The sequence below is a fragment of the Colossoma macropomum genome, unplaced genomic scaffold (genome assembly GCF_904425465.1).
Source record: "Colossoma macropomum unplaced genomic scaffold, Colossoma_macropomum, whole genome shotgun sequence".
Classification (NCBI taxonomy): Eukaryota; Metazoa; Chordata; class Actinopteri; order Characiformes; family Serrasalmidae; genus Colossoma; species Colossoma macropomum.
This window is the reverse complement of record NW_023494791.1, coordinates 44,921,730-44,948,683: the sequence shown is the minus strand read 5'-3', so window position 1 is coordinate 44,948,683 and position 26,954 is coordinate 44,921,730. Positions and strand designations below refer to the sequence as shown.

Here is a 26,954-nt window from a genome sequence, read left to right as displayed (position 1 = left end):
CAGAACATGTGTTTTATGATCATAAACATATTGCTATATGCTTACAATTTACTGCTGAAAGACAAAAATCTTAGACGCTCTTTGTATTATTTTATAAAAATAATGTTTACAGAGCAGATCACTGAAGAGACGCCATCTGTTTATAGTTTATAGCCCAGATTTGTGGAAAAATGGGTCGACTTTCAGTAGATAAAAAAATGTGAGTTCAGCTTCTTTTATTATAAGGGTTTAAAATTACATCACCCATCTGTTTGACTGGAAAGAAGACAGTTACAGCTCTCATATGACCCCCACCTTTAGAATGTAGCTTATGAAATATGAAAGTTATGAAGAATATGATAAAGCGTGTTTTGGAACCACCGGTGGTCCCAAGGAGTTGAAGAGGTTAATGATTTAAGTGTCTGTAGAGCATCTATAAAGTGTGACCTAAAAGTCGCAAACTCTATTTATGACTATAATGACAGAATCAAGTCTTATTTTCTCAAAATAAATATACTTTCTCAAAGAATGGCATCTCATTATTTTGACATTGTAAGTAAATTAGTTCTCTACTAAACTCTACCAAGAAAAATGAGTCAACTTACTACATAAAAATCTCGAGAACATCAGACACTGTTTTGATCTAACATGCCAAAATATGGACGTCCCACCACCAGAAACAGGCTTCTATACAAAAAGGGTGTGAACAAAAAAGGGGTTTATGTTGCACTGATCATATGCTAATTATAAAGTTGCAAGACAGTTGTACTCATTTGCATGAAGTTCTAAGTAGATATCTGACCAAATAGGCAACCCCTACTAGAGCAAACTGCCTGTAGACCATCAGTAATTAGTGCCTCTTTTAGTAAATCTGCCACACAGTTTTAAATAGCCTTTCTTAAATGTGGCACAACTTCTTTTCTGGTGAATTTGTCCATTTTTCCATATCGCCTTTAGCTTATCTTTGCTATTTTGGTGCAACAGTGCAGCAGACTTTAAGTGGAGCTGGACCCACCTGGAGCTGCTTGGTGCTCGGTGCATGTTCCAGTCCTGACAGTAGAGTCACTGCAGCCACGAGCCACTCCCTGACCCCCTGCAGTTCCTCTCGCACCTTCTCCCTCTCCTCCATCTCCGCCTGTGCTGCCTTACGACCCCGAGCACTCCGCTCCTTCAGGCTGCAGGACATAAAGGTAAAAGGTCATTCAGCACCTGGCTAAAACTGCTCTGTGCAGCTGCTGGTGTTATTGGAGCCTGATGGAGATCGCATTCATCTGTATGCTGGTAGTTCTCCAAAAGGGAATGCAAGTCTGAGAAAATCCCACAGATCCAAATGTTCCGAAGCAGCGTTTAGTCCGTAGTGTGGAGAACAGAAAAGTTATGGATGAAAAAGACCAAGCAAAACAAGCCCAAACTTCAACGCTGTTTGTTTTAGTATAAGTGCCTGTGCACCCCACAATTACATGAACGTGCTTGCTTGCTAACTCTGGAATGTAACACTGGGGTCCAGAGCCGACCCACTTTCCCCAACAAGCCCAGTGAGGCGAAAAATTATGCGGAATATGTTGGTGAGTAATACAACATGAAGAGGGCACAGCACCACTGAGTGAAGACTGTTTTCATAAAAGCTGTATTATATTATACTATACTACCAGCAGAGAACCATCAGGGCCTTCTAGACCTTCAGAGAAGGTCTTATTATTTTAAGAACTAAAAATATAGACATCTGTTAATTTGTATCAATTTTACTTAAAAGAATCAAGCGTCCAGCAAGGATTGTAGGGACTCTTATTTCATTGTTAGGTTCTGTTTGGAAACAAAAGCATTCAAATCAGAAAGTTGTCCAATCAGATATTCTTTCTCAGTGGTAAGTAAGCTCTCCTATTGCTTAGGCCTTCAGAAGCTGCACTGAAGTCCTTAAATATTAGATTAACATAGCAATACCAACAAGTGAGTGAATCAGCCAATCACATTTTGATTTAAAATAACTGAGTTTACAAGAACAAAAAGTCACTGTAACCCTTCAGAAATGCAGTTAATGTGAACCAGTGTTAGCTTAGTGTGCTTTAAATAGAAGGATAAGCGGTTTAGATGATGGATGGATGGATGGACTTTAGGCATATTTATGCACCTATTTTTAATGCTTAACACATTGGGAAAAAAATTAAAAATCAAATGTGCAATCATTTTTGCATAGGTCATATTTTATAATTTCTTTTTTCAATATGTTAAACTTAAGCAAATAAACAGTGACTGTGCATTAAAACACACCTCCTCTGTAGAGGATGCGCTAACTTATTTTCAAGGGCACCTAAACTTTTGCATATGACTGTATTAAGTTAAGTGTTTTTTGCTTGTCCTGTAGTTATTATTTCAGAGAAGCAAGATTTTGTCGCAAAATGTCATTTTTACAGGTAAACTGAATTGTTTTTCTATTAACCATTTGAAACAGGCAAAAATCTAAACAAAGGCAAAACACAGCTGCTTGTTGACCACTGACCTGCGATATTGCTCTTGCATGGTTTGTAGCTGCTGGCACAGTGGAATGGGTGGGGCTTGCTCCAAGTGGGAGGGGACTCCCAGTAGTCTAGCAGCTCGCAGTTCCAGTGCAGACAGGGCTCGGTGCTGGCAGTCCAGCCTGTCCTGGTACTGCAACCAGAACTGCAGCAGCTCCTGCAGCTCGTCCCCTGTAGCTTTCCCTCTGTTAAGTTCTGGTAACTCAGCCTCTGTCTGTTCTAGTGTCATAGATGCTTGCTCCATCTGCAAAACCAGTAAAATTACAAATTTGCCCAATAAACCACATTAAAACACTTTTATACAGAGAGAAGCCCTCATGTGAGATGTTAGACTTATTTCCTTATTGGGCAATTCTAGCTGCTCCTGAGCTAGTATTTTGGGGGATCTGGAGACCTCCCTGGTGGAAATGTATAATTGCATGCAACATGTGGAAAAACATTGTGTAATGAGGGGTGTGGTTTGGACCCCTTCCCCAAGTGGATGAATCTAATGATTGATTCAAAGAGAATTCAGCCAAAACCTGGAGTAGAACAGGTCTTCTGTGGGTATGAGTGAATTATGTACGATTGTCATCATATTTTCATCAGTATGATGTGGATTTTGCAGTATTTGAGACCTAAACATCGAATTGGACTGTCTTTTTGAGCCTGTGCATGACATTAACACGTAAAGACATATGATGTGGTACAAAAACCTCCCACCCTCTGATTTTAAAGGACTATTTCAGGCTTTACAGCGTAACTTGCAGCAGTACAAGGTCACTTTCAATTTTAACAAAAACACTAACAAAAGTCCAGCTTTAAATTGTTCATTTATCAATTGGCATTGATGTAATGTGACTTACACTCTTTGTGATTCCTATCCATTCCTCTCCGCTCTGCTCTGAGTGTGTTTGCAGCTCTCTGGCGCATCTCTGCAGTTTGGCCACTTGCCCCCAGAGGGCGCTCACCGCATCCTCCCTATTGGCACGGCAACCCTGCACTGGACACCACTCCTTCAGCTCTTCCAGTCTGCCGGGTAGGGTGTTTACCTCTTCAACCAGAGTCTGAACAGAAGGTAAGTGAAAACTCAACACCAGAACCATAGATTAAATGCATGTACGGCAAAAAAACAATGCAGTGTTTTTTCTTTACCTTAAGTTTTTCCTGCTGGTCAGTGCAGTCCTTCAGAGATGTCATTTTTTTACAAACAACCTCCCCCAGGATTGTTTCTAAATCCCTCACCTTCTCGCATAACTCTTCATAGCACATGCGTACGGTTCTCTGGCAGTCAACGCACCTGATAGAGGACAATGGCAGTAGAAATAAGCAAAAGACTATATTAAGCCTATAGTAAGTAATCACTCATGAATACAATTGTTGTAAAAGGCATAACTCAGGATAACCTGTGGTGCTGAATTTGATCATAAGAATAAGGAATAAGAAAACACATTTCAACTGGTGTCCCCAGTTCATTGTAAAACTGTTTAGCAGGCTGAAGAATCTCCACAAGTGGGAAACTATTAGCACTATTGTCACAAGTGTCACTATTGTGTACATCACTGAAAAAGAGGAAACCCACACCAGCAGGATCTCGCAAATGCATGTATGTTTGTAGTTACAAATTTCATGTATATGATGTCAATGGTATTATTTAATTCTAGATGGAACAGCTTAGCAGACAGCTAACAGGCTAATGGGCTACTCCAGTAATATTCAGAGCAAGGTTTTGACTGTGAATCTGCAAAATACATAGCAAAGAATATGCCAATTATATGTCTGTCCCAAGCTTCTAATGCTCCTTTAAGCAGAGCTGGTCTAAGTAGTATTAAACTCTGCATGGGAAGTGAACACCTCCACTAACTTGGTGCTAACAAAACATCGAAATTCCCATAGAAGCAAATTAGCATTAGAGATTTGTTTAAATGGGATTAAGATAAATTAAATTAAATATCCTGGTACTGTCTCTCTTACAGTAAGTAGCTGAGCTTGATGGACACACATTTTTCTAACACATTACTTGATTAATCATTAAAATAATTGCAAGATTGCTTATACACTGAAAGCCCTAATTCAGTTACCCATATCCATAAAGGAGAGTTATTATTATTATTATTATTATTATTATTATTATTATTATTATTATTATTTACCTCTGTAAGGCTTCTAGCATGAGCTGGGCCTGGGCCTTGAGTGTGGACTCTCGAACCAAGAGGTGACTTAGAATTTCAACATGAAGATGCTCTGTTTTGTGTTTGGACAACACTGGATGGAAGGGGGCAAGAGTCTGAAGCTGGGTGACATGAGATTGGAAATCTGTGTCTAATGTTGACAGGGCCTGTTGGATGTCCTTTAGCCTTTCTGAACAGCTCCTGGCTGAGCAAAGAGATGGGAGAAGAACTGACTCAGCCTCCTGGAGAAATCTGATGGTACTGGTGACCTCCATGGAATATTTTTTCAACAACTCCTTTGCCTCTGATAGATTGTTCTGGGAAGAGTAGCATATGTGAAATCAATTAAATTCCAGGTTTATTTGTTCTTTGTCAACATTTCATTGTAATAATAGAGAGGTCAGTTTTGGTATCTGTACTAAATTAAACAGGTCTCACTTACCATCCTTTGGTCACAGTTGTCTAAGGCCATTTTTGCCAAGTCTGCAAGGTGTTTTGACTTTTGAGATCTTCGTTTGTGTCCAACTCCTTTCTTGTTTTCCAAAACTTCTAGAACCTGCATTCTAGCCTCAATGCTCTTCCTAAGATTAAGACATTTCCTAAATTCATGGTCAATGGCTGACTGCTTAGGTTCCACTCTGCAAGCCTTCTCCAGTACCCGATTTGTCTCTTTGAGAAAATCTTGCACTACTCTTTGTTCCGAGGGATAGTGTATGTCTTTCAGAATTTCCCATTCCACAATTTGAAGGTTATTTTGGATAGCCATCTCCCAAGTGTTAAGACTATCAAGGTTTTGTTTGAGTCTCTTTTGTTCAGCAGTTAGCTGAGATGGGTAAAGGTCCACTGAGATGTTCTCAAGCTCATCTGATGCTTCCTTGCACAGAGGTTTGATGAAAAGGATCTGGGTAAGCAGAGCTTGACAGGTTTTATAGCGTTCCTCTTTGTCAATGCTTTCGTCTTTGGTCTTGGGAACTTGGACCTCTATATTTTCTTTGAGGTCCTCTACACGTTGTCTAAGACTGAGGAACCTTTCGTGGCTTTGAGCTTTCACATTCAAAGCCTTCATTTTATGGTGCAGCTCAGAGATCATGCAAAGCAACTCTCTTCTTTTGTCTTCTGCACACGGACTGACTTGTTCTACCTGGCACTTGTGCTCTACAATCGTGTGTTTGAATGGCTCAAGAGCAGACAGTGAGTCTTTCGTAATGGGGAATCTACGTTCTTTCACATCTACCATCATTTGTCTCAGGCTCTTCTCTAAAGAACTGACCTTCTTCTGAGATGAGTCTTGGTTCTGCAAGAGATCTGTTATCTCCTGGCTGCAAGCTTTCTCATAACTGATAACTCCCTTTATGTCCTCTTGAAGCTTGATGAGCTTCTCATTTAGCCAGGCATTCTCTGAGACACTAAGCTCCGAGGCAATGTCTTTACTCTTCATCAGCAGAGCCTCTGTGACTGCTGATTGCTTTTCCGCCTCACCTAGAGTATCCTGACTCTGCCTTAATCTTCGGTCAAGATCTGCTGCACTCAGGCTTTGGTAGTCCTCTCTTCTCAGAGCCTCTCTCTGGATGTGCCCGAGTATCCAAGAAGCCACATCTGCTATGTGCTCTGAAATCTTCTCCCGAGTTTGAAGACTTGATTCCATCTCTTCAATGGCATTGTCTAGTTTCTTCGCTGTTGATTTGGACAGACCCTTCAATTCTTCCAAAAATGAAGTTACTATAGGAACATCAGCTTCATCAAGCTCAGGGATGAGCTCTGTTACTTCTTCAGTCAAAGCCTCTAACTGGGTCTGCTTCAAGCTCATCTCAGACTGCAGCTTCTTTAAATCCTTGATCTGCTGATGGACCTCTTCTGGGAGAAGGGACACTTTCCTTTTCCTACCTTCAATGTCACGCTCTGTCTGTTTGGCCCAAGCTAGGGCATCTGTTATCACTTTGACAATTTTAACCATGGTTGGGTTGCTGCTTTTGGGGGTTGAAGACAACAACCGCTCACCCAGTAGATCAAGCTTATCTTTGATACTCTGCAGGCCTTGATCCATACTGCATGTTTCTGTCTTGAAGCTAAATCCTTGAGAAAGAGCATCAGACCTTTTTTGGAAGTGGAAATAGCTTTGCTGTGCAGCAGTGAGGTCAGCACTGATTTCAATCATATCTTGAGCCCTCTTGTTGTCCCAAAGAACAGAGGACATCCTAGGTGATCCTAAGATCTTATGAAGGTTCTCCAGATGGTCCATTAAGGTCTTAATTTCCTGTAAAAGATTGAAACTTTCTTTTGTATAGGCACTGACATTATGCAGGGTTTTTTCCACAGATCTTTCCAACACCCTCCATTCACATTGCGTTATGTTCACTCTGGCCTGTGCTGCTGCTCTCTCAGGCAGACTGAGGTAGGGTGATAGTTGGGAATGTGTCTGAATTAGTTCCCCCAAAACAGTTCTCTCCTGATCCATAGTCCTGAGGAAGGAGCGTAATCTCTGTTCTTCAACAAAGCTGCTTTCAACCGGACATCTTTAGAAATGGAACATGAAAATTAATTAATCTAAAACATGATTGGTCATTATATTGAAGTGACTTTCAGTGGAGAACATACTTAACAGGTCCTAAAATAGACTTATTCCAAGCCCATAAAACCCACTTTGAGTACTTACATCTTCAAGGCCTCCAGTTCGGCTGACAATTTCTCAAAAGTAGCCTTGACTTTCTGTGTCTGTCTATCATAGTCAATAACTAGCTGCAACTGCGCTTCCTTGGCGTGCACAGTGCCAACTGCGTCCCATAAGGCTGCCGTCCACTGGCAGCTCAATCGTTGCATAGCCTCGGGTTCATAGGCTGAGCCATTGGCAACAACGCTAACATCACCGTTAGCTTGATCTTGCTTTGAGATTGAAGAAACCTGCTTCTGAGCACTCTGTCTGCAATGCTAACATACAAAATAGTACAAATTAAAACATGCCGTAAAATTAAGAAAGTAAAAAGCATCGTAAACAACATTAATTCTCTTTGGTTTATACTGTTTGTCAAAAGACAAGCTCTTCTGGTAACCTACCTCAGCATCCTCCACTTGTTTGGCCATGTCTGTAGGGTTGATCACTGCTGGAAGGTTACGACAACTCAATGTACGGATCACAAGTCTGTCCAACTGTTCTTCAAGGTCAGCAACAGAAGTGTCCAGAATATCCAGGTTGTCTTCATGAGGCATGCTCTGTAGTCATAAAAATATGGTAGATTAAGTGGGTAGGCCTTTGGTCTGTCCTTGTAATCAATGGCTGAATACTATATTTCTGCAGAATGATTATGGGCTTAACATTTCTGTGATTCCCTTGTTTATATTTGGCTTCAATTATACAGCTAGTCTAGTGGGTCAAGACATGATCTCATTTAGAAAATACACATCTGGGGACAATATGTAAAACTTTTGGTGCTGGTTTGCGGCAAAACCCACTGTTAACAAGGCTACACCACCTCTAAAACCAGCCTGGAAATTCCTGTAGTCCATGCACTTTAAACATACAGAGTTTAAATACATCTACATGCTTACTTATAGTTGTTTGGGGGGACATTCAGCCTTGCTAACTTATGTTATAATGTGCTAATGACAGGCTTGTAGTCTGTTGGACACTCTTGATGAGTACACCATTTCCCCCTACTAAACTCTGTCATCATGAGGTATAGGATCATGAGGCACACCCTAATAAGTCTACATTCCCACCCACATTTGGTCCAAAAATCCTCATAGTTGTCCTTGTAACAAGATCATGCCTGTATTGTATGACTATATAACATTATAATGCACATAACTAACCACTGAAAAGTGCCATATCTTTGTATTGGCTAGTTTTGTGGTACTCAAGAAACTGGTACAGTTAGAAACAAAGCAGTTGTAACACTACCTCAATTAGCAGGCTATTTGGTCCTGTCTTGGACATCTTTTTAACCTCAGTGAAGATATCTTTCATTGTGGGACCCACAGGCTCCTCCTCTTCTGACATTTCTGCCTGAATCTCATCACTCCTGGCAATCGGGGTATCTTGAGCAAGGGTATCTGGCTGATGTATGTCTTGTACTAGTGTCTATGACCAAAAAACAAACAGAAAAATCAGCGCAGTCCAATATGATGAACATATTCTGATTACTGAAAGTGGCAGACCTTAAAAATATACAAAAGATAAAGGCTCACTTGGAGTTTCACCAGAAATCTGAGACATCCAAACCTTTCCTGAAATACACTACCTCTAGGGCATGCTTTACAATGTCACAGACAATACCACACATGCCTTTACTTGGTGAATGTCATCATAGTAAATGACACAAATGTGAGGCAGGGTCCATTTCTTGCCATAAGGCAGTAGTAGGTTGCAGAGCTGGATAGTGTGGTATGCTGTATGTGATCATGCACTGTGCAAAAAAGAAACCGCAATGGTGTAGCAATCTGAGAAGGCACTGTAGGCACCTTTAACAAAACTGAAGTGCACAGAACAGGACAAGTGACTGTCCATTTGTTTTCTGAAAAACATTTTGTGGTATATATCTAAATATTAAAAAAGGCAAAGGCCGCACATTGTTATAATTTAAGGAAATAAGTGTACTTAGTAATTTTATTATGATAAAAGTACAAAGCTAATAAAAACCTAGGCATTTAACTGCAATGAGTACTTTTCTCCTCTTTTTACTCTTCATTTTACCACTTCATCTCATTGGCTCTAGGGTTAGGAATCGCTACAGGCCCCTCAATACACTAAGACATGATACGACTCTATTCTCATATTTATAGACCATTGATATACTAAGTATTGCAATATGACATATTGGGATATACTGCAATTTTTTACTTTTAACTGCTAACTATTCCTCCAAAAGCAAACTGTTTTATCTAATGAAGTGCACAGTTTATTTTAGCTCTGACTCTTTATTTACTGAATCAAGACAGAATTGTGAAGAATACAATAACATATTTAGCAGATGTGATTTGTGAAGTAGGCAAACAACATTTAAAACAAGACTAATTTTAACATATTTTACATATTGAAATCCTGTGCTGTCACATTAAAGGCGTGTTAACCACTACACTATCTATTCGTATCACAACTTCATAGACTAATAAGTGCATTTTGGTAATCTCTTAGTCTAAAAATAGTAAAAAATATTCTTAAAAATTATTGCTACTCTGGCCTCTGGTATTGATACTGTTTTTAAACCCAAAATATTGTGACACTTTATAAATTTTTTTCTCCCTCCACTATTTATCACCTAAGCAACTATAATCAATTCAATATAGTCGAACCTGCTTCATAAGATTCAAGGGTGGGGTACTAAAGGAGTTCTTTGGTCACAGTTACATGGAAGAAGGTATCATGGTGGAACAGTACTGTGGATAATGTGGCATGTTATTATCTCAGAATAGAAATCTTCTCTCTGCAGTTAAAAAATTAATTATTGATATCAGTGGACGTTACTCCAAAACTCTGTGTTATGTTGACCTTAAACCTATGGCAGACATCATGCAGAACACTCCAAATAACTTTTTAAGTCTTGTTAGATTGTTCACATTATTCACATGACACATATCATGCTGACTTGGACATCGCGCAGAAAAGACCAGAGTTCCATGCCAGACACTTCCTTGGCAGCGTACATGCCACTGCAAGTTACCTGAACCAAGCTCTTGCTTTCAGTCTGAGTCAAGGTCTCTGCGGATTCTACATCAGCAGGAAAGAGTCCTTTCTCAGGATGTTCCTGGCTGCTAAATGACTTTTCTTCAGTCTTCTCTTCATCATCTTGTTTGCTGGTCTCTGTTTTGTCTTTGCATCTGGTTGGTGGACTTGGTTTGATCAGTGGTTCTTCTAATGTTGGAGTCATTTCAAGATCAGGTTTATCTTTCTTTTGCCTAATTGGTGGGGTCGGGGCAGGCTTAGGCAGAGTCTCTTCAAGTTCTACTGATGTTTTCTCACTCTCTGCTCTGCTATCTTTTCGCCTTAGTGGTGGTGTTGGTTTAATCAAACTCTCTTGTAGCTGCAATTTGTCACTTTCAGTTTTGCTATCTTTTCTTCTTGTCGGAGGGGTGGGTTTCACCAGTGCCTCCTCCATTTCTTCAAGTTTGGAAACTGAAATTTCACTTTCGGCTCGACTTACTTTCCGTCTCACTGGTGGGGTTGGCTTCACTAGAGACTCCTCCACAGCTCTCTGTGGTGAAATCATCTTCTCCAGATCAGTGCTGCCTGCACTTTCTTTAGATATTGTGTCACTCAGATTTCTGCTAAGTCTCCTTCTTGCTGGAGGTGTGGGCTTCACCAGTGCTTCCATCTCTTCAGTTTTGGAATCAATGGAAATGGTGTCAATCTCAACTCGACTTACTTTTCGTCTCACTGGTGGGGTTGGTTTTACAAGAGGCTCCTCAATAGCTTCTGTACTGGCTTTCTCCAGTTCAGTACTGGGGCAGATTTTGTCTTCTGCTTTATCTTTTTGTCTTCTGGAGGGTGGCTTTGGATGGAGCTCCAGATCAAGTGACAATCGTTTGTCCTCTCCCTTCTCTTTTCGTCTTCTTGCAGGTGGAGTTGGTTGAGAGTCAAGATCAAGTGACAACCTTTCACCTCCTAATTTGTCCTTGCGCCTTCTGTTTGGTGGAGTGGGGAGAACCTCTGGATGAGGAACCTGGATAGGAAGAACATTTGAAAACTCTGATTGGTCCTCTGAACTGACTGACAACCTGTCACTTTCCTTCCGTCTCCTGGTTGGTGGGGTAGGCTTTGGCTCAGGCTTCACTGCTGTGGGTTTGTCACCTGGTGATGAACCCCTTGTCTTGTCAACTTCTACACAAGTTCTATGCAGTTCCTCCACTGGCCTGTTCTCAGTACTGAAGGACAACTTCTCACTTGTGACAGAATCTTGTTCTCTTCTAGCTGGTGGAGTTGGTGTTGCTTCTAGTTCCTCAGCTTGTTCCTTAGCTTTGAGTACCATCATTTCACTAACTTCAATTTCAAATGACTCTTCACCAGATGCTCTTTCAACTTTTACTGGAACTGCAAGTTCAGATGCCTCTTTATGTGCCTCACCTGGCTCTTGTGCAGTAACATCCAGGGCTGGCATGGTTGCCTCTGCAGCTGGTTCTCGGCGTATCTGTATACCCTCTCGCTGGTCCAGAATAATATATCTTTGTTGAATCTCTCGAGGGCCGTTATCAGTCCAGTCCTCCAAACCAAGTGGCTCCATCACTCTACGGGCTTCCTGTGGGCCATTGTCTGTTGTCCAGCTTCCCTCTCTTTCATGACGAGCAGCATTTGGTCCATTGTCACTAGTCAAGATCCCTACAACTCTTGCAGGAGGTCTAGTCTCTTGGGTCTCAGTTATTTCTGTGAAGGGTACTGAGGTTCCATCACTGATTTCCTCAGTGCTTGCAACCACATTCAGAGCACTTACTTGTTCTTGCTCACCCAGACAGATACTACTATCCTTTGAAACTTCTTCTTTTGCTACCTGTGATTCCTCCCCTTCTTGAATTCCTGTATCCAAGCTTTCTACTGGATTTGACAGTGGGGTATCATAGCCAGTGGTTGCACCTGAAACAATTATTGCTGTACCAGGGTCAGATTCTCTCAGGGACTCAGTAGTATGGATGTGTACAGTGTCAGTGTCAAGAACAAGTGTGGCAACTTTCTTTATTGGCGTTTTCTCTGCATGTTCTTTGGCATCCGAAATACATGGATATTTACCAAGCTCATCTTCCGCTGTGCATTCCATCTCAGTCCTCTCCAACACTGTTACCTCCATGGCAGATCTTAAACCAAGAATGCTGTCCTCACTCTCTGTTTTTGGACCTTCAGATTCAAGGAACTGGTTGTATTTCTCTTCTTCACTTGTTGTAGTGTCACTAACAGGAATGGTAGATTCATTGAGTTCTGTTAGCAGTTCAAAAGGCATAGGCAAGACTGTGGTTGGTAAAAGTGTCATAGACTTGGTTTGGTGAGTATCCATTTCTAATGCTACCAGTACTTGTTCTGCTATGGGAGAGTCAATCTTTTCTGAAGTTTCTTCAGTAAACCCTATTTCTCTATGAAGAATTTCAGGACTCTGAATTTCAGTGTTTTCTTGGTCTTGATGACCCATGGTTGTAGAGGTAGGGGTAGTTGATGAGTGTGGATACTCCACTAATTCTTCAGATGTTTTTTCCACCTCAGTCCACTCAGAGACTACTCTCTCTTTGGCTGCTCTTTCTTCATCAACCTCTGTTTTTGTTCTTTCAGATTCCAAAAATTCCATTGATTTCTCTTCTAATGTCTCAAAGTCATGGATTTCTTCACACAGGGGAGGTTGCATCTTTTCAATTCCCTTCTGTTCCCTCTCAATCCTTTCATTTGTTCTTTCATCTGTTGTAGACTCACTTACAGAAATGACAGATTCCCAGACTTTTGTTTCTAGATTTGATGTCACAGATGATGTTGAGTCTGGCAGACCAGCAGTTTTGGGTTCACTCTGGTAAGAGTCTATCCCTGTTGCCTGTGGCTCTCCTGAAGTGGGAGGTTCCAAAATTTCTTCAATAACTGACATGGGAGACTTTAAAACTTCTTCAGTAACTGATATGGGAACCTCTTTGTGCAGGGTTTCAGAAATGGCAGTTTGCTCCAACTCTTCAGATCTTTCCTCTAACCCAGGAGCATCACAGACCATACTTTCCTCAGTCTCTGGACATTCGAGTTCAGGGAACTCTTTGTGTCCCTCATCTACTGGTGTCTCAAAGTCATGGAGTTCTTCAGACAAATCAGATTGTATCTTTTCCCCTTCATCCTGCTTCTTCTCCAATTCCACAGTGCTCCACTTATGGTCTTCTTCACCTGTTGCAGGGGCGCTTACAGAAATGTCAGTCTTAGTGGCTCCTTCTTGTTTAGGTGTAGTAGGCAGTGGTACACTTGGTAGATCATCATTTAAAAGTTCAACCTGGTAAACACGCGTCACTACTATTTCTTGTTGTTCTGCAGGAGGAGATGCTGTCTTCCCTAATGTCTCGTCAATAACTGAAGGAACCTCTTGGTACAGAGGTTCAGAAGACTGAACTGATCTTTTATCATTCTCTTTACTGTCTTGACTGTCCAAGGTTGTTAGAGTAGAAGTGATATCTTGTTGCTTTGACCAATCAAGCTCAGCTTTTGTGGCAGTATCTGTGGGGCTGTGCCTCTCAGTAGAAACCTGGCATGATGGAAAAACATTTATAGCCTGATTTCAGAAGAAAACAACAAGTCACACTAGGCCTGCTAGGAAAACTGAACTAAGGAGATGGAGATGGCCAAGCCAAAGATATAAGAAAACAAAAGTTTTGAAGATCTAATTATTTTGTTTGCTCTCTATTTATTGTTGAACCTGATTTTGGTAGTTTAAATGGGAACAAAACAGCATGAACTGTACTGTGGAATACCACTTTTTTCTTTTTACCTGTGAATCCAGCTGAAGCTTTTGAGTTTCCAGTGATAATTTAAGAGCTTCCTGTTTTACCTTCTCTTCAAGATCCTGGAAAATAAAAGTCAACAAAGTTGGAATTTGTCACATGATATTTATAATGAGACTTATTCGAGCTGGATTAGTTTCACTTGGGGATGTGCTGGCATTTGACTGATTCCCATTCTGGAGAGAATGACCTTCTATAATTAGCCAAACCTGGGGCTCCTTCAGGTATAGGAATCCTGTTTGAATCAACCTCACGGTAATGTAATATGGATACCTGGTGATTAACAACTGTATCTCTTTTTCGGCATTGAGAAGACAAAGTGAACATGGATTTGACACTGTTCCTTAATCCTTAAGCTCAAAACAGGGCTACTGTAATCCACACCATTTTTTGGTGATAGCCCAGTTATAAGGAGAACAAAATTATATATCTTGAAAATACCTTATGCAAGGCAAAGCGATTTCTGTTTTCTGTATGGGCAAGTTGAGTGCACCCACTTCAACAGCTTAATGTTATTCTATCTTGCATTAACAGGAAGTTTGTTTTTGTTATTTGTTTGTTTGACTTTACAAACATAGGCATATTAATTAGTTTAACTTTAAACAACATAAACTCAATTCACTTTCAAACTCACCTGCAGTGCCTGCTTGAACGTGTTAATGAGAGTGTCAGCATCCTTTAATGCAGCTGCACTATCTCTCTCCAGCTTTCCAGCCAGCTCTGGACCCAGACAGTCCCTGAGCAGTTGTTTATGAGACACTGCCACCTGTAGGCTCTTATGGAGTCCTGCACCTTCTTCTATCATGGCCTGAGAAAGAGTGACCCAGAATGTGTCGATTTCTATGTTATTATGGAACCTCACAGAAAATGGCAAAGTTGGCAACGCTATGTTATGACATAACACTGTGGAACAGATAAACCCACAAACCTGCATAGTGGAGGCGGAGTCTGAAGGAGGTTGTGTTGATTGGTTCCAGGTATGAAGGGCATGTAGTGCCTCTCTCATGCAGTGTACCACACTATCAGCACAGTCATTCTGCCTTTCCAACAGCTTAGACCGCAAACTAGCAAAGAAGCCAAACAAATTCTCGAAATAATAGCAGTATCTCTGCAGTTAAAGGACAATTCCACTGATTATTCAATATTTCTATATAAGTACATTGTTAAGGTTTAAACAAAGTCACTATTTATCACTGTTTACTATTATCAATATTACATATCACCGCTGTGGGAACAAAACCTCATATCATTTTTGACGTTTTTCAGTTTTTTGAAAACGCCTGTAGTTCTTTATATTGTATATAAATTTCATGATGAATGGACAAAAAAAATGGCCCAAAATGACTTGGAAAAAATTCTGGTTCCATTGATTTACATTAAAAGTAAAGTATGTTTTTTTCCTTTTCCTGTGAAGTTATCATTTTGGAGATTCAAGGTTTTGCTCCAACAGCAGCGATATAAAAACTCAGAATGGATAAGCATTAATAAAATAAATAAGGTGCTTGTAGTTGGTCATAGTATCCCTGTTTTTTTTTACTTTTCTGCATGTTGCAACTTATTTTATTATTATCAATATTACATAAAAAAATTCAGAAGAAACATGTAAGTTCACCAGTGTTTTTAAAGGCAAATAGAGAGACTACATGTGCACTGTAGACATTGTGACTCCTGGTTCCTATTATCACCATTATAAAGAAATCTGAATCGCTAAGTTTCTCTCTAATGCACCATTTCACATCTCTGAACGACCTGCATTTTAGTTACATTTCAATGATTAAATTATGTCGTAATTATGAACTGTGGAAATGCCCACTTGAACAATACCCAGTCTGTCAAAATAATTGAGAACATATCTTAGTGTAGAATGAAGCATGCAGAAATAAGAAGTTCACAGAATCAGCATTAAATCTAATGGAAAGAATAATTATGGTACCTGCAGTATTTCTGAGTCACTGTGTCTATGAGGACAATGACATCAGATGGGAGATCCTCATCAGAAGGCACCATGCGGAGGACCTGTCCAAGGTCACGAACTTTGCCCTCTAACTCCTCCAGTTCCTTCTCACAGGTCTGGGAAACAGAGACAACATGAAAATCATGAAGATGAGACTATTAGATAAAGAAACTTAAATACTGTATAGATACACCAATTAGCCATAACATTACACTACACTCACTGTCCATTTTATCAGCTCCACTGACCACATAGGAGCACTTTGTAGTTCTACAGTTACAGACTGTAGTCCATCTGTTTCTCTGCACACTTTGTTAGCCTGTTCTTCAATGGTCAGGACCCCCACAGGACCCCCACAGAGCAGGTACTATTTGGGTGGTGGATCATTCTCAGCACTGCAGTGACACTGATGTGGTGGTGATGTGTTAGTGTGTGTTGTGCTGGTGTGAGTGGATCAGACACAACAGTGCTGCTGGTGTCCACTCACTGTCCACTCTATTAGACACTCCTACCCTGTTAGTCCACCTTGTAGATGTAAAGTCAGAGACGATAGCTCATCTGCTGCTGAACAGTTTGTTTTAGTCCTTCATCAGTGGTCACAGGACGCTGCCCACAGGACGCTGTTGGCTGGATATTTTTGGTTGGTGGACTATTCTCAGTCCAGCAGCGACACTGAGGTGTTTAAAAGCTGTGTCTGATCCACTCATACCAGCACAACACACACTAACACACCACCACCACGCCAGTGTTACTGCAGTGCTGAGAATGATCCACCTCCCAAATAGTACCTGCACTGTGGTGGTCCTGTGGGGGTCCTGACCACTGAAGAACAGGGTAACAAAGTATGCAGAGAAACAGAGAAACTACAAAGTGCTCCTATTTGTTCAGAGGAGCTGATAAAATGGACAATTAGTGTAGAATCAAGCAAGTGGTTTTAAAGTTATGACTAATGGTGTTTATCTGGCTAATATCAATGGTATCATATCAATATACGAATCCTGGTTCTGGCCTTTTGCCCTTCTCTAATGCACCTTGGTTGATATAATAAGCTAATTAAGTCCTTTCTGAGCTGAAGTTGGTGAGCCACAGCAGAGGAAACAAAAAAGCAGGTACAGGACCAGGATTGAGAAATACTGGGCTTTATATTAACAATAATTAGTACCTTGAAGTTATGCCAGTTTTCCTGCAGCTGGCTAATAGTCCTGTTTCCTTCTCCAAATTTCAGACAGTGGTCCTGAGCACGGAGCTCATCCAGGAGGCCCTCTGCCTGCGCTCTCAGGCCTTGGGCCCTGCCAGCTAGCGTCAAATCAACGTCAGCTAACCTTGACTCACAGACAGCAAGCCTTTCCCTCATCTCCCTCTCAGAGGAGGTACACAAGTCATGGAGCTGGCTGACCTCTAGGGTCAACGCATCACGACCCCCAGGTGTGCAAAGGTTGATCAGCGAGTCTTTGATCACATCCAGTTCTTTCATTTCCCTCTCCTCCCTCTCTGCAGTCTGGAGAAGAGCCTGGCGCAGAGACAGAGAGGTTATGAAATATATTATACTAGTAGATTGTAAAAAAGTAGATAATTAGGTCAATTTTACAAATGATCTGGTCAACTACTTTCAGTGATGACACTTATATTCAGTAACAATGAATAATGGTAGTATAGTGTAAACTAGTGTAAAATAGTGTAAACATTAAGTGGATTATAATGAAAAGTTGGCATAATGTGCAAAACATAAACAATGTCTTTGACTATGTTTAGCATATCAATGAAATAAAAAGTTGAAACAAAAAACATATTTAGCTGTAACAGTCAAAAGCTTTAATGCATTTTCCTGTTTTCTTTACAAAAACATGATCCATATTCGATGACAATAAAATAGTTAATAATGAAAGGATGAGTTTGAATAAAGTGATAAAGTGCTTGTCATAATATCTAATCTTTATGCAATTTTTTAACTTTTTTTGCCACAGTGCAGCTTTTCTACGCTGGACAGATTCCCTCAGACAAGCAATTGAAAATATTGATTAGATAAATTAGTGTGTAAATATATGAGTGTAAAGTTCTTTTGTTGATTTTCAGTATCATTTAAACAATTTGAATATTTTGAGAAACTACTCAAACATAATGGTACCTAGAAGCAACACTGTGCAATAGAGGAACGGGTATAGCCAGTGACGTAGCTACTTTAGAAAACATTGCAGTTATCGTTTAGTTTTTCATTTACAATTATTATTTATCTTTAATTATGTTTGTGTTTTGGTTTATTTAGGAAATCTACTTTATTTTGTAGTGTTAAACTGTATGCAACATTAGTGACTAGAGGCCTAATCCAATCATCAATTATCGCACATCTTGCAAATATCTGCACATATTTATTCAGTATTGTCATTAATGCTGTTACCTGCGCCTCCTTGTACATTCATTACTGCACTGCCTTTTTATCTCAAGATAGATTTTATTGTATACATTTGTATATTTCTGTTTGTATAAATACCTGTAGATACCTGTTTTTTTGTATATATTCTTCTTTTTATATTGTATCACCTTTATTACTATAACTGTGCTGTGCGGCTGCTAAATTTACTTCAGGATCAATAAACTATCTATCTATCTATCTATCTATCTATCTATCTATCTAACTGTCTGTCTGTCTATCTGTCTATCTGTCTGTCTGTCTGTATGTCTGTCTGTCTAACTATCTATCTATGGTGCTGACTGTTGTTTGTGGATTTAAGTGTTGGTGTGAAAAAAAATCTGAACATTACTTCACAATATTCCATCATGGTAATATAGTTCCTTTATAATGGCTGTTTTTTAAGCATTTTTAGTATTTAAAGATTAACAAATTGTCATTACTAGATGTCATTCCAAATGTACATATGAAATTATTTGACTCTCTGCATAATCTCTTTCCTAATAGTTGCAAAATGTTGCCTCAAGGCAACAAACCCCAAAACTACCCTAGCCCACATTATTTTTCTATGTTTTTGATTTTAATCGGGCCAACTTTATGCAAGAAAAGTGAATAAAACATTTTTTCAATAGGGGGTTAAGTGGATGTTTATGAAAGTAAAACACATTTTGCAGCAATGTGAGCTATTTGGGCCCATAAGTACATATTTAGCAATGTTTTTTTTTACATTTTCATTCTTCTGATGTATTTTGTCCCACTTCCTTGGTTATTTTTGCGGATTCAAGCAAACCTTTAAAGTGTTGATGGATCCCTGTAACCCATGGCGATCAGTGGGCAGGGCTCCGAAACCTTTGACCTGTTCTCTCAGCCAATCCTGAGCTGCGCTGTGCTGCTCCACCAGCTGAGCGCAGATTCTCTCCGTGTGGATGCCCTCCTCTAGACTCTCACATAACTCCTACACATTCAAACAAAACACAACACAAGCTCTCGTTTACTTCACAAACATAAACACTATTATTACAGTAATCCTGTTGTTCAAGAAGGACAAAATGCACCCAAATGAAGTTAATCAGCCAAAACAAGTTTGGTGTCTAAAGTTTTTTAGTGTTGCACTGCAGCTACAAAGCTAATGTAGTTAACAAGAAATGAAAACTTATACTAATGTGTCCACTGCACGACTAAATCATCAAGCATTTTTGCCTTAAACGACGTCCCCTCGTTAAGTAAGCTCAAAAAGAATTGCGTACATGATATCCTTCATTAGTAAATAAACAATTACTCCTCATTCCTGTGCATTAGATCCAAAGACTGTTTGGTCAGACACAGAATTAATGGCATCAAATCAGATTGTTTTGGAATTCGCCAATCATAACCGTTGCATTAGCTAACATGATAGCAATGTTCTTATTAATGTGAAGTTTTTAAACAATATCTCCTTTCCCAAAGCAATACCTGACAGGTTTTTGGTATTATCTATTTCATCGCTCTCCAAAATAGCAACTTTACAGGAGAAAGCAAAATTAACTTAATGTAAGTTAATGCAAAGAGGTTTTATTCCAAGTGATTTTAGAGCATTTCTATTGGTCCATTCATCATGAAATTTCACATGACGTAAAGGACAGCTGGTGTGCTGAAATGATGAAAAAATGATATATCTTATCATTTATATATTAGATATATATATATATATATATATTTATATATTAGATATATCTTGTACAGCGATGATTTATTATCTAATCTAATTATTATCTAATAATCTAATTTCTAATTTGGTCTTTAATTCAATAATTTTCTCTATCGAATGTTTTGTCTTAATAAACTGACAGCAGTGTATGAAAAGTGCTGTATAAATAAACTTGCCTTGCTTTGCCTTGCCTGTTAATGCATGTTTGTTAATTGTAAATATAATACATACATAATATATATTTGTATAATAATACAAAGTTCTACAATTCTACAATTTTTTTATTTTTGGCCACAGTACTCACTGCTGTGGTCAAACATTGAAAATGTTTATATTCATCTCTCTTACATTTCTTCTGTAGTCTGAATTTTAGCCATACTTTAGTCCATGTTTATATATCTGTGGCACGTTTGTGATGACTGAGGCAGAGACGAGCAAAACTACAGAGGAAAACTTCAGGTACCAAACATGTCTTAGCAGGTCTACATGTGGCACCTAAATCAAGGGTAAAACTGCCTAATTTAAATTTTGGGCTGAATCAGTCTCACCGTCAGCTCTTTGATTAACCCTGGGATGTGTTCCTCCATGGCTACCCAGGACGGGTCAGACCAGCTGGGGTCACGTGTGAGCTGGCTCATCTCCCGCCCCAGGGCCCTGAGGGCGGACAGGGTGGGGGTCAGGGACCTTGTTTTTTCCAGCAGAGCCCTGGCCTGCTCCACCACGTGTCTCCGGTCCCCTAACCCAGGCCAGGGAAAGCAGCGGGGCAGCGCCTCTGTCTGCTTCTTCAGCTGCTCCAGACGAGACTGAGTCTGCTGCCTCTGGCACTGGCAGGAAACCAGACGCTCCACCACACTCCTCAAAAGACTGAAGCAGAGGACAGAGCTTGGGTCAGCACTGACATCAACTTTAAATTCAGGCCTATACAAAGGAAATAACCTCTATGCTCTGCCTACAAAGGCTTCCTTTCATAGCTCCTGTTGGCATTATCAAATTTCATTATTAAATTCAAATGATATTATTGTTGTATGTGAAAGGTCATCTGTAATTTGCAGCATAATCGAACTACATGTCGCCGATGCAATATGGTGAAATTTTATTCCATCTTTGTGTGACTTTTCATTGTTTTTGTTGAGATCTAAATATTTCAGCCTCTATTTGTAGCTTGACTTGATCAATATAGCTTAAGGCAACATGTTCTTACTGTTCTTTCTTCCTTTTAATTTTACCCCTGATTGGTCATTTCAAATTCACACCTGCTAGAAAGATCTCTCACGTCACGCAATGCTACCAACCTAATAGTCCAATCATTTTCACTCAAGAGTAATAAATCGCAATGTATCATAATCCATCATATTGCAAAACCTGAATTGCATTATGGCTTAAATATCATGATAATATCATATCGTAGGACCTCAAGTGATTCCCAAACATTACATTTACATTAATATATTATTGCCATAATCCAAATCACTAGACAGCTCATTTGTATAAACTACATGCTGTAATTCTACTCCTCTTTTGTTCCAATGGATTATCCTTGTTTCTGCGCTCATTGTCCATTTTATCAGCTCCACTTACTATATAGGTGCACTTTGTAGTTCTACAGTTACAGACTGTAGTCCATCTGTTTCTCTGATACTTTGTTAGCCCCCTTTTACCCTGTTCTTCAGTGGTCAGGACCCCCATGGACCCTCACAGAGCAGGTACTATTTGGGTGGTGGATCATTCTCAGCACTGCAGTAACACTGATGTGGTGGAGGTGTGTTAATGTGTGTTGCGCTGGTCTGAGTGGATCAGACACAGCAGTGCTGCTGGAGTTTTTAAACACCTCAGTGTCACTGCTGGACTGAGAATAGTCCACCAACCAAAAATAAAGTGAAAAAAGTGACCACTGATGAAGGACTAGAGGATGACCAACACAAACTGTGCAGCAGCAGATGAGCTATCGTCTCTGACTTTACATCTACAAGGTGGACTGACGAGGTAGGAGTGTCTAATAGAGTGGACAGTGAGTGGACACAGTGTTTAAAAACTCCAGCAGCACTGCTGTGTCTGATCCACTCGTACCAGTACAACATACACTAACACACCACCACCACATCAGTGTTACTGCAGTGCTGAGAATGACCCACCACCTATATAGTAAGTGGAGCTGATAAAATGGACAATGAGCATAGAAACAAGGAGGTGGTCATAATGTTATGCCTGATCGGTGTATGTCATAGTTACTGACCTGTGTAGCTCTTGACCATGCTGCAGTACTCCTTTCCACTCTTCTTCTAAGCTCCTCAGCTTCCGTAGAACTGTGCTTCTAACATCTTCATCCAGATCTTCGCGAGAACACAGACTCTCTGCTCTCCTCTTTAGGGACGCCATCTTACAGTTTCCTTCAGGACGAAGGCTTAAAACAGCCTGAGGGTGGAAATATTACTGATTATGATCAAACACAGCAAATTTACCAGCATTAAGTTGATCAAACGTGGAAATAAACCATGTGGTCTTCTATTATTTCTAGGATATTAAATTCTCTCACTTGAGCTCTGTTGAGTCTCTCCTCAATCTGTTCCTGGGTGCCATGTGTGCCTTTGCCGAGTGAGTCTAGGTCTTGCTTCAGCTTCTCGACCCAGGACTGCATGTTCTGTTCCTGGGACTCGAAGGCTTGAAACTCTCTTGAGAGAGAACCCTGGAGCTCAGCCTGCTTTCGAAGTTCTTCAGCGATTTCCAGCACCATTCTCCATTTCTCCTGCAGGTCTCCCAGAGTCCGCTGGATTGAATGCTTCTTGCTCTCCTCCAGCTCGCTGTGGACACCCACACTTTCTCCTTTCATCTTCAGAGCAGCGAGCTTGGAGTCTCCCTCTGGCTGCAAGTCCAGGATGGCCTGCAGGTTTCAAATAAGCATAACATTAGGGCCACGGTCAACATAAAAACTGGCAAAACCTCAACCTCAGCTTCATCTGCAGGCAAAGAACTTTTTATCACTAACTGCCTTTTATCAGGGCTGTACAATGTGACAATATTGCTAGGAGAAATTAGTCTTGTGTGAATACATAAAAGATCACAGGCGCACGCATGCGAGACATCTACATTTTGTCAAGTCCTAGTGCTCATGGAAGTTCTAGCCAATTATTCATAGTCAACTGTCTGACAGCTACTCTAACTTCATGCCATGTGCCATATCGAATAACATTTCCCAACTGCCTGAGTCATCTGCTCATCTCTGCGAGCTGCGATGTGGGTTAATTAAGTTCTGTAGTTTATGGTAGTTGTAGTCCATCAGGTAACACCAACAGCAAAGAACAAATCCACTTTTATTTGGACCTTGAAGTGCACAACATGTCCGTGAGTTGTTTATTTTTGTTTATAATGTCATATTTAAAGCCAGCAATGATTTGGAATTTTACGGTTTGCTTGCTGATAAACATTTGTCCTCCTGACAGACGTCTCTGGAATCAGGAGCTAAGGAACCCTCACTGTTCCTACTGCCTTTTCTATGCCTTTTCTTATAAGTCACATTTAAATAACAGTGAGTCCTACTTTCATGTAAGAAACTACTTCATTTCTTGTTTTGAACTCCAGCCATACATGCATTACCGCTGATGTGGGTTTCCTCACATGCTAAAGTGTTAATGGGGTCCCCTTGTGGGAATCAGAATAAGTAATTCCATGGTTCATTTTTTTACTGTTTTTAACTTTTTTGCTTAATTGGAAAACTTCAGTTACTCTTTGCATTGTGGTAAAACTTGATGATTAATGCACCAACAGAAATAGACCAAAATTGCTTGTTACATTACATTTGCTCGTGTTACATTCAATATTAATGAAGCATATTTTTTCCTTGTCTTACAAAGTGACTAATTTAGAGATACAAGTTTTTATTCTGACAGCAACAATTGAGGCATCCGCCACAAACCGTACTGCCATGAGGAGCTTAGGGGGTGTGGCCATGCAAAGTGGGCCTTTGTCGTTGTTGTTGTTTATGCTGTTGCTGTTGTTAGTGTGTAGTTGAGTCCATTAGAGTAATCGTGTCATGGAGGATGGGATTGGTAGTGTAAGTGGTTAGAAGTGGTTAGAAGTGCCCTCCTCATACGTTGTGTATATATTCCAGTATATGTATTGGAAACAGGAACGGTACTTTATGATTCTCACAAGATAAAAATCTATTGATTTTTGATTTTGTTGGATCATGTATGTAAGTCTATGTGACAACAGCACTGAGAAATCATGTTGTTAAAGGGAAAGAGCAGAATTAAAAGCAGGTTTAGCCACTTTCTTGGCTCAGAATTAAAGGGTTAATGGTATTTAAATGTCTCTTACCTGTGAGATATTAAGTCTGTCTTCTACAGGAGTGTCTTTGTCCAGCGATTCGAACCTCTGCTGCTGCTCCATGACCCAGGTTCGAACGCTTTCTGCTTGGGAGTTAAAATCCTGAAGCTCTTTAGCAAGAGCCTCCTGGAGCTCGGCTTGGCTCTTCAGCTTTTGAGCAGACTCCTGCACTCCTGTCCACTCTTCCTGAATTCCTATCAGGGTCTGCTGGACTGACTGCCTCATGTCCTCTTCAAGCCCATCACAAGTGCACACACTCTCACCTTTCTCCCTCAGAGCAGCAAGCTTAGAGTCTCCCTCGGGTCCTTGGTTTAAAACAGCCTAGGGTACGAAACAAGCAAAAGACCTTTTGTAAGTTTGCAGAGTGGTCATTTGAAGGTGGTGTGCATCAGAGTTCAATTATGGGTACAGCTGTCCTTCATAATTTAATATTGGCTATCTACTAGGGATGTAAAAATGATTCCCTGATTCATGATGCATTGATGTATATGGTGATTTAGTTGCATTGATTTTAAAAGAATTGAAGATTAGAATAGATAATAATGATTATAAATTCTTACAATAACATTTAGTAAAGTATGTAATTTTTTGGGCCCAAATGAAATTCTTGGGCTACTTTCAAATGCAAAAAATCCTATATTACACTACTGTGTAAACAGTTTCTCCAGTTACATTTAAGTATTCTGAGTATTTTTTTACTTTAATTTTTTATTTTTTGTAACTTTGTAAAGTGGTAAATTAAACATGGTGTTCATCAGGGTTCAGTTGTGGGCACAGTTCTCTTTCATAATTTACTACTGAATATCTCAAAGATTTTTTAAGATTTGTGATGCATAACTGTAATATTAATGATTATAATAATATTCAGCAAAGTATGCATTTTTTGGCCAAAATCAAACTCTCTTTGTTTAAACGTAAAAAAAAAGGTTGTTGTATTGTAAATCATGGAATCGATTTGATGCATTGACCAAATTCTTGAAAAAAAAACTTCCTAAAGAATTGTAACTTTTTATATATATTCCTAATATCTAAATTAACACTTTTGATTACATACATACATACATACATACATACATACATACACACACACACACACACACACACACACACACACACACACATACATACATATATATACATATATGTATGTGTTCATTGCCCTCTCATACCTGAGCTCTGTTTAATCGCTCTTGAAATGAACAGGCATTATCCAGGGACTCCAAGTTTTCTTTTAGCTGTCTAATCCAAGCCAGAGTGTCTTCTCTCTGGTCTTGGAAGATTTGGAGCTCCCTGAACAGTAAATCTTTATGCTCAATCTGGTTCTTCAGCTCCTGTGCAGCCTGTAGAACCTTTTCCCACTCCTCCTCCAGGTGTCTCTGGTTCTGCTCAATGCTGTATCTCTTCTCGCTGCCAAGTTCCTTATGAACGCCGATGCTCACTCCTCTGTTCCTCAGAGCCATCAGCTTGGAGTTTCCTTCATGTTGCAAGTTCAAGACATCCTGAGTGGAAAACAGAGTTTGAATTATTTCAGAACTTAAATTCCATATTTCTGTAGGGTGATTACTAAATTAGGGAAACTTTTCTGTTGCTGTGATAGAATGTTTTATTCCAGAACTTTGGTATTTATTATTTTTTGTTTCATATACAACATTTTATTAATGTGGCATGGTCGTCATCTAATAACAACACAATAAAGTAATAAAAAAAGGTCTATTCTTAACTTATTCGCTTCTGTTTTGTATTTTACCACAACAATCTAAACACAGATGGTGTCATACAGGTTATTTGTGTTAATCTGTAATTTTTTTAACAAAATTTCTCAATTCAGCTGTCATTGCTTTTAGAAAACAATGTGAATTTTTTGCACAAGTATTTTAGTTACTATTACTGAAATAAGGCGTGAAAAATGGAAAAAAACATGATAAATATTGGTGGTCAAAAATGTCATTTTCAGTCAACTCAAGATCTAAAAGTAATTTTAAGGGATATCAATGTTGAAACATTAATAATGTGTTAATACCACATTAACGTGATGTATTAGAAATTCCACTGATGATCCTACACACTTAAAAATGTAATTAAGGGTTCTTTGGTAAAGAAAGTGGTTCTATATAGAACAAGGAACATTCAAAGAACCCTTTGCATGGTGAAAGCATTCTCCAGATTGATGGAGAATGTGTTGGGTTCTTCTACTGTTACAATGTCAGACTTGTTACAATAGCAGAACCCTTTTGGTGGTATCTAGAACCCTTTTCAAAAAGCTTCTACATAGAACCTTATACAAAACATTCTCCATTAATCTGAAGACTCCTTCATTCATGCAAAGGGTTCTTTGAATGTTTGTAGTTCTATATAGAGCCAATTTTTTATTACTAAAGAACCCTTTGAGGAACTATCATTTTGAAATGTGTAGTATGACAATTAATCCATTTGTAGCAGTTCAGGCAGAAGTCCAGCTGCAGTGCACTGCATGTTTCTATGACAGAATCTGTGATTGTAACCC

The 26,954-nt window shown here is 39.6% G+C and overlaps 1 protein-coding gene across 1 annotated transcript in view; it reads right to left on the bottom strand.

The window, feature by feature from the left end:
• The window catches only part of syne2b (spectrin repeat containing, nuclear envelope 2b), a 201,093-nt gene that overhangs the window by 123,922 nt on the left and 50,217 nt on the right, over positions 1–26,954 (bottom strand). The window contains 21 exon segments of the mRNA XM_036575316.1: positions 995–1,154; positions 2,477–2,736; positions 3,338–3,538; positions 3,627–3,771; positions 4,625–4,959; positions 5,085–7,155; positions 7,296–7,567; positions 7,694–7,849; positions 8,538–8,717; positions 10,297–13,824; positions 14,068–14,142; positions 14,715–14,888; positions 15,009–15,144; positions 16,014–16,150; positions 17,197–17,544; positions 19,232–19,396; positions 20,677–20,992; positions 22,362–22,540; positions 22,662–23,006; positions 24,443–24,772; positions 25,621–25,950. Of these exon segments, the coding sequence (XP_036431209.1) occupies positions 995–1,154; positions 2,477–2,736; positions 3,338–3,538; positions 3,627–3,771; positions 4,625–4,959; positions 5,085–7,155; positions 7,296–7,567; positions 7,694–7,849; positions 8,538–8,717; positions 10,297–13,824; positions 14,068–14,142; positions 14,715–14,888; positions 15,009–15,144; positions 16,014–16,150; positions 17,197–17,544; positions 19,232–19,396; positions 20,677–20,992; positions 22,362–22,540; positions 22,662–23,006; positions 24,443–24,772; positions 25,621–25,950 (9,843 nt within the window).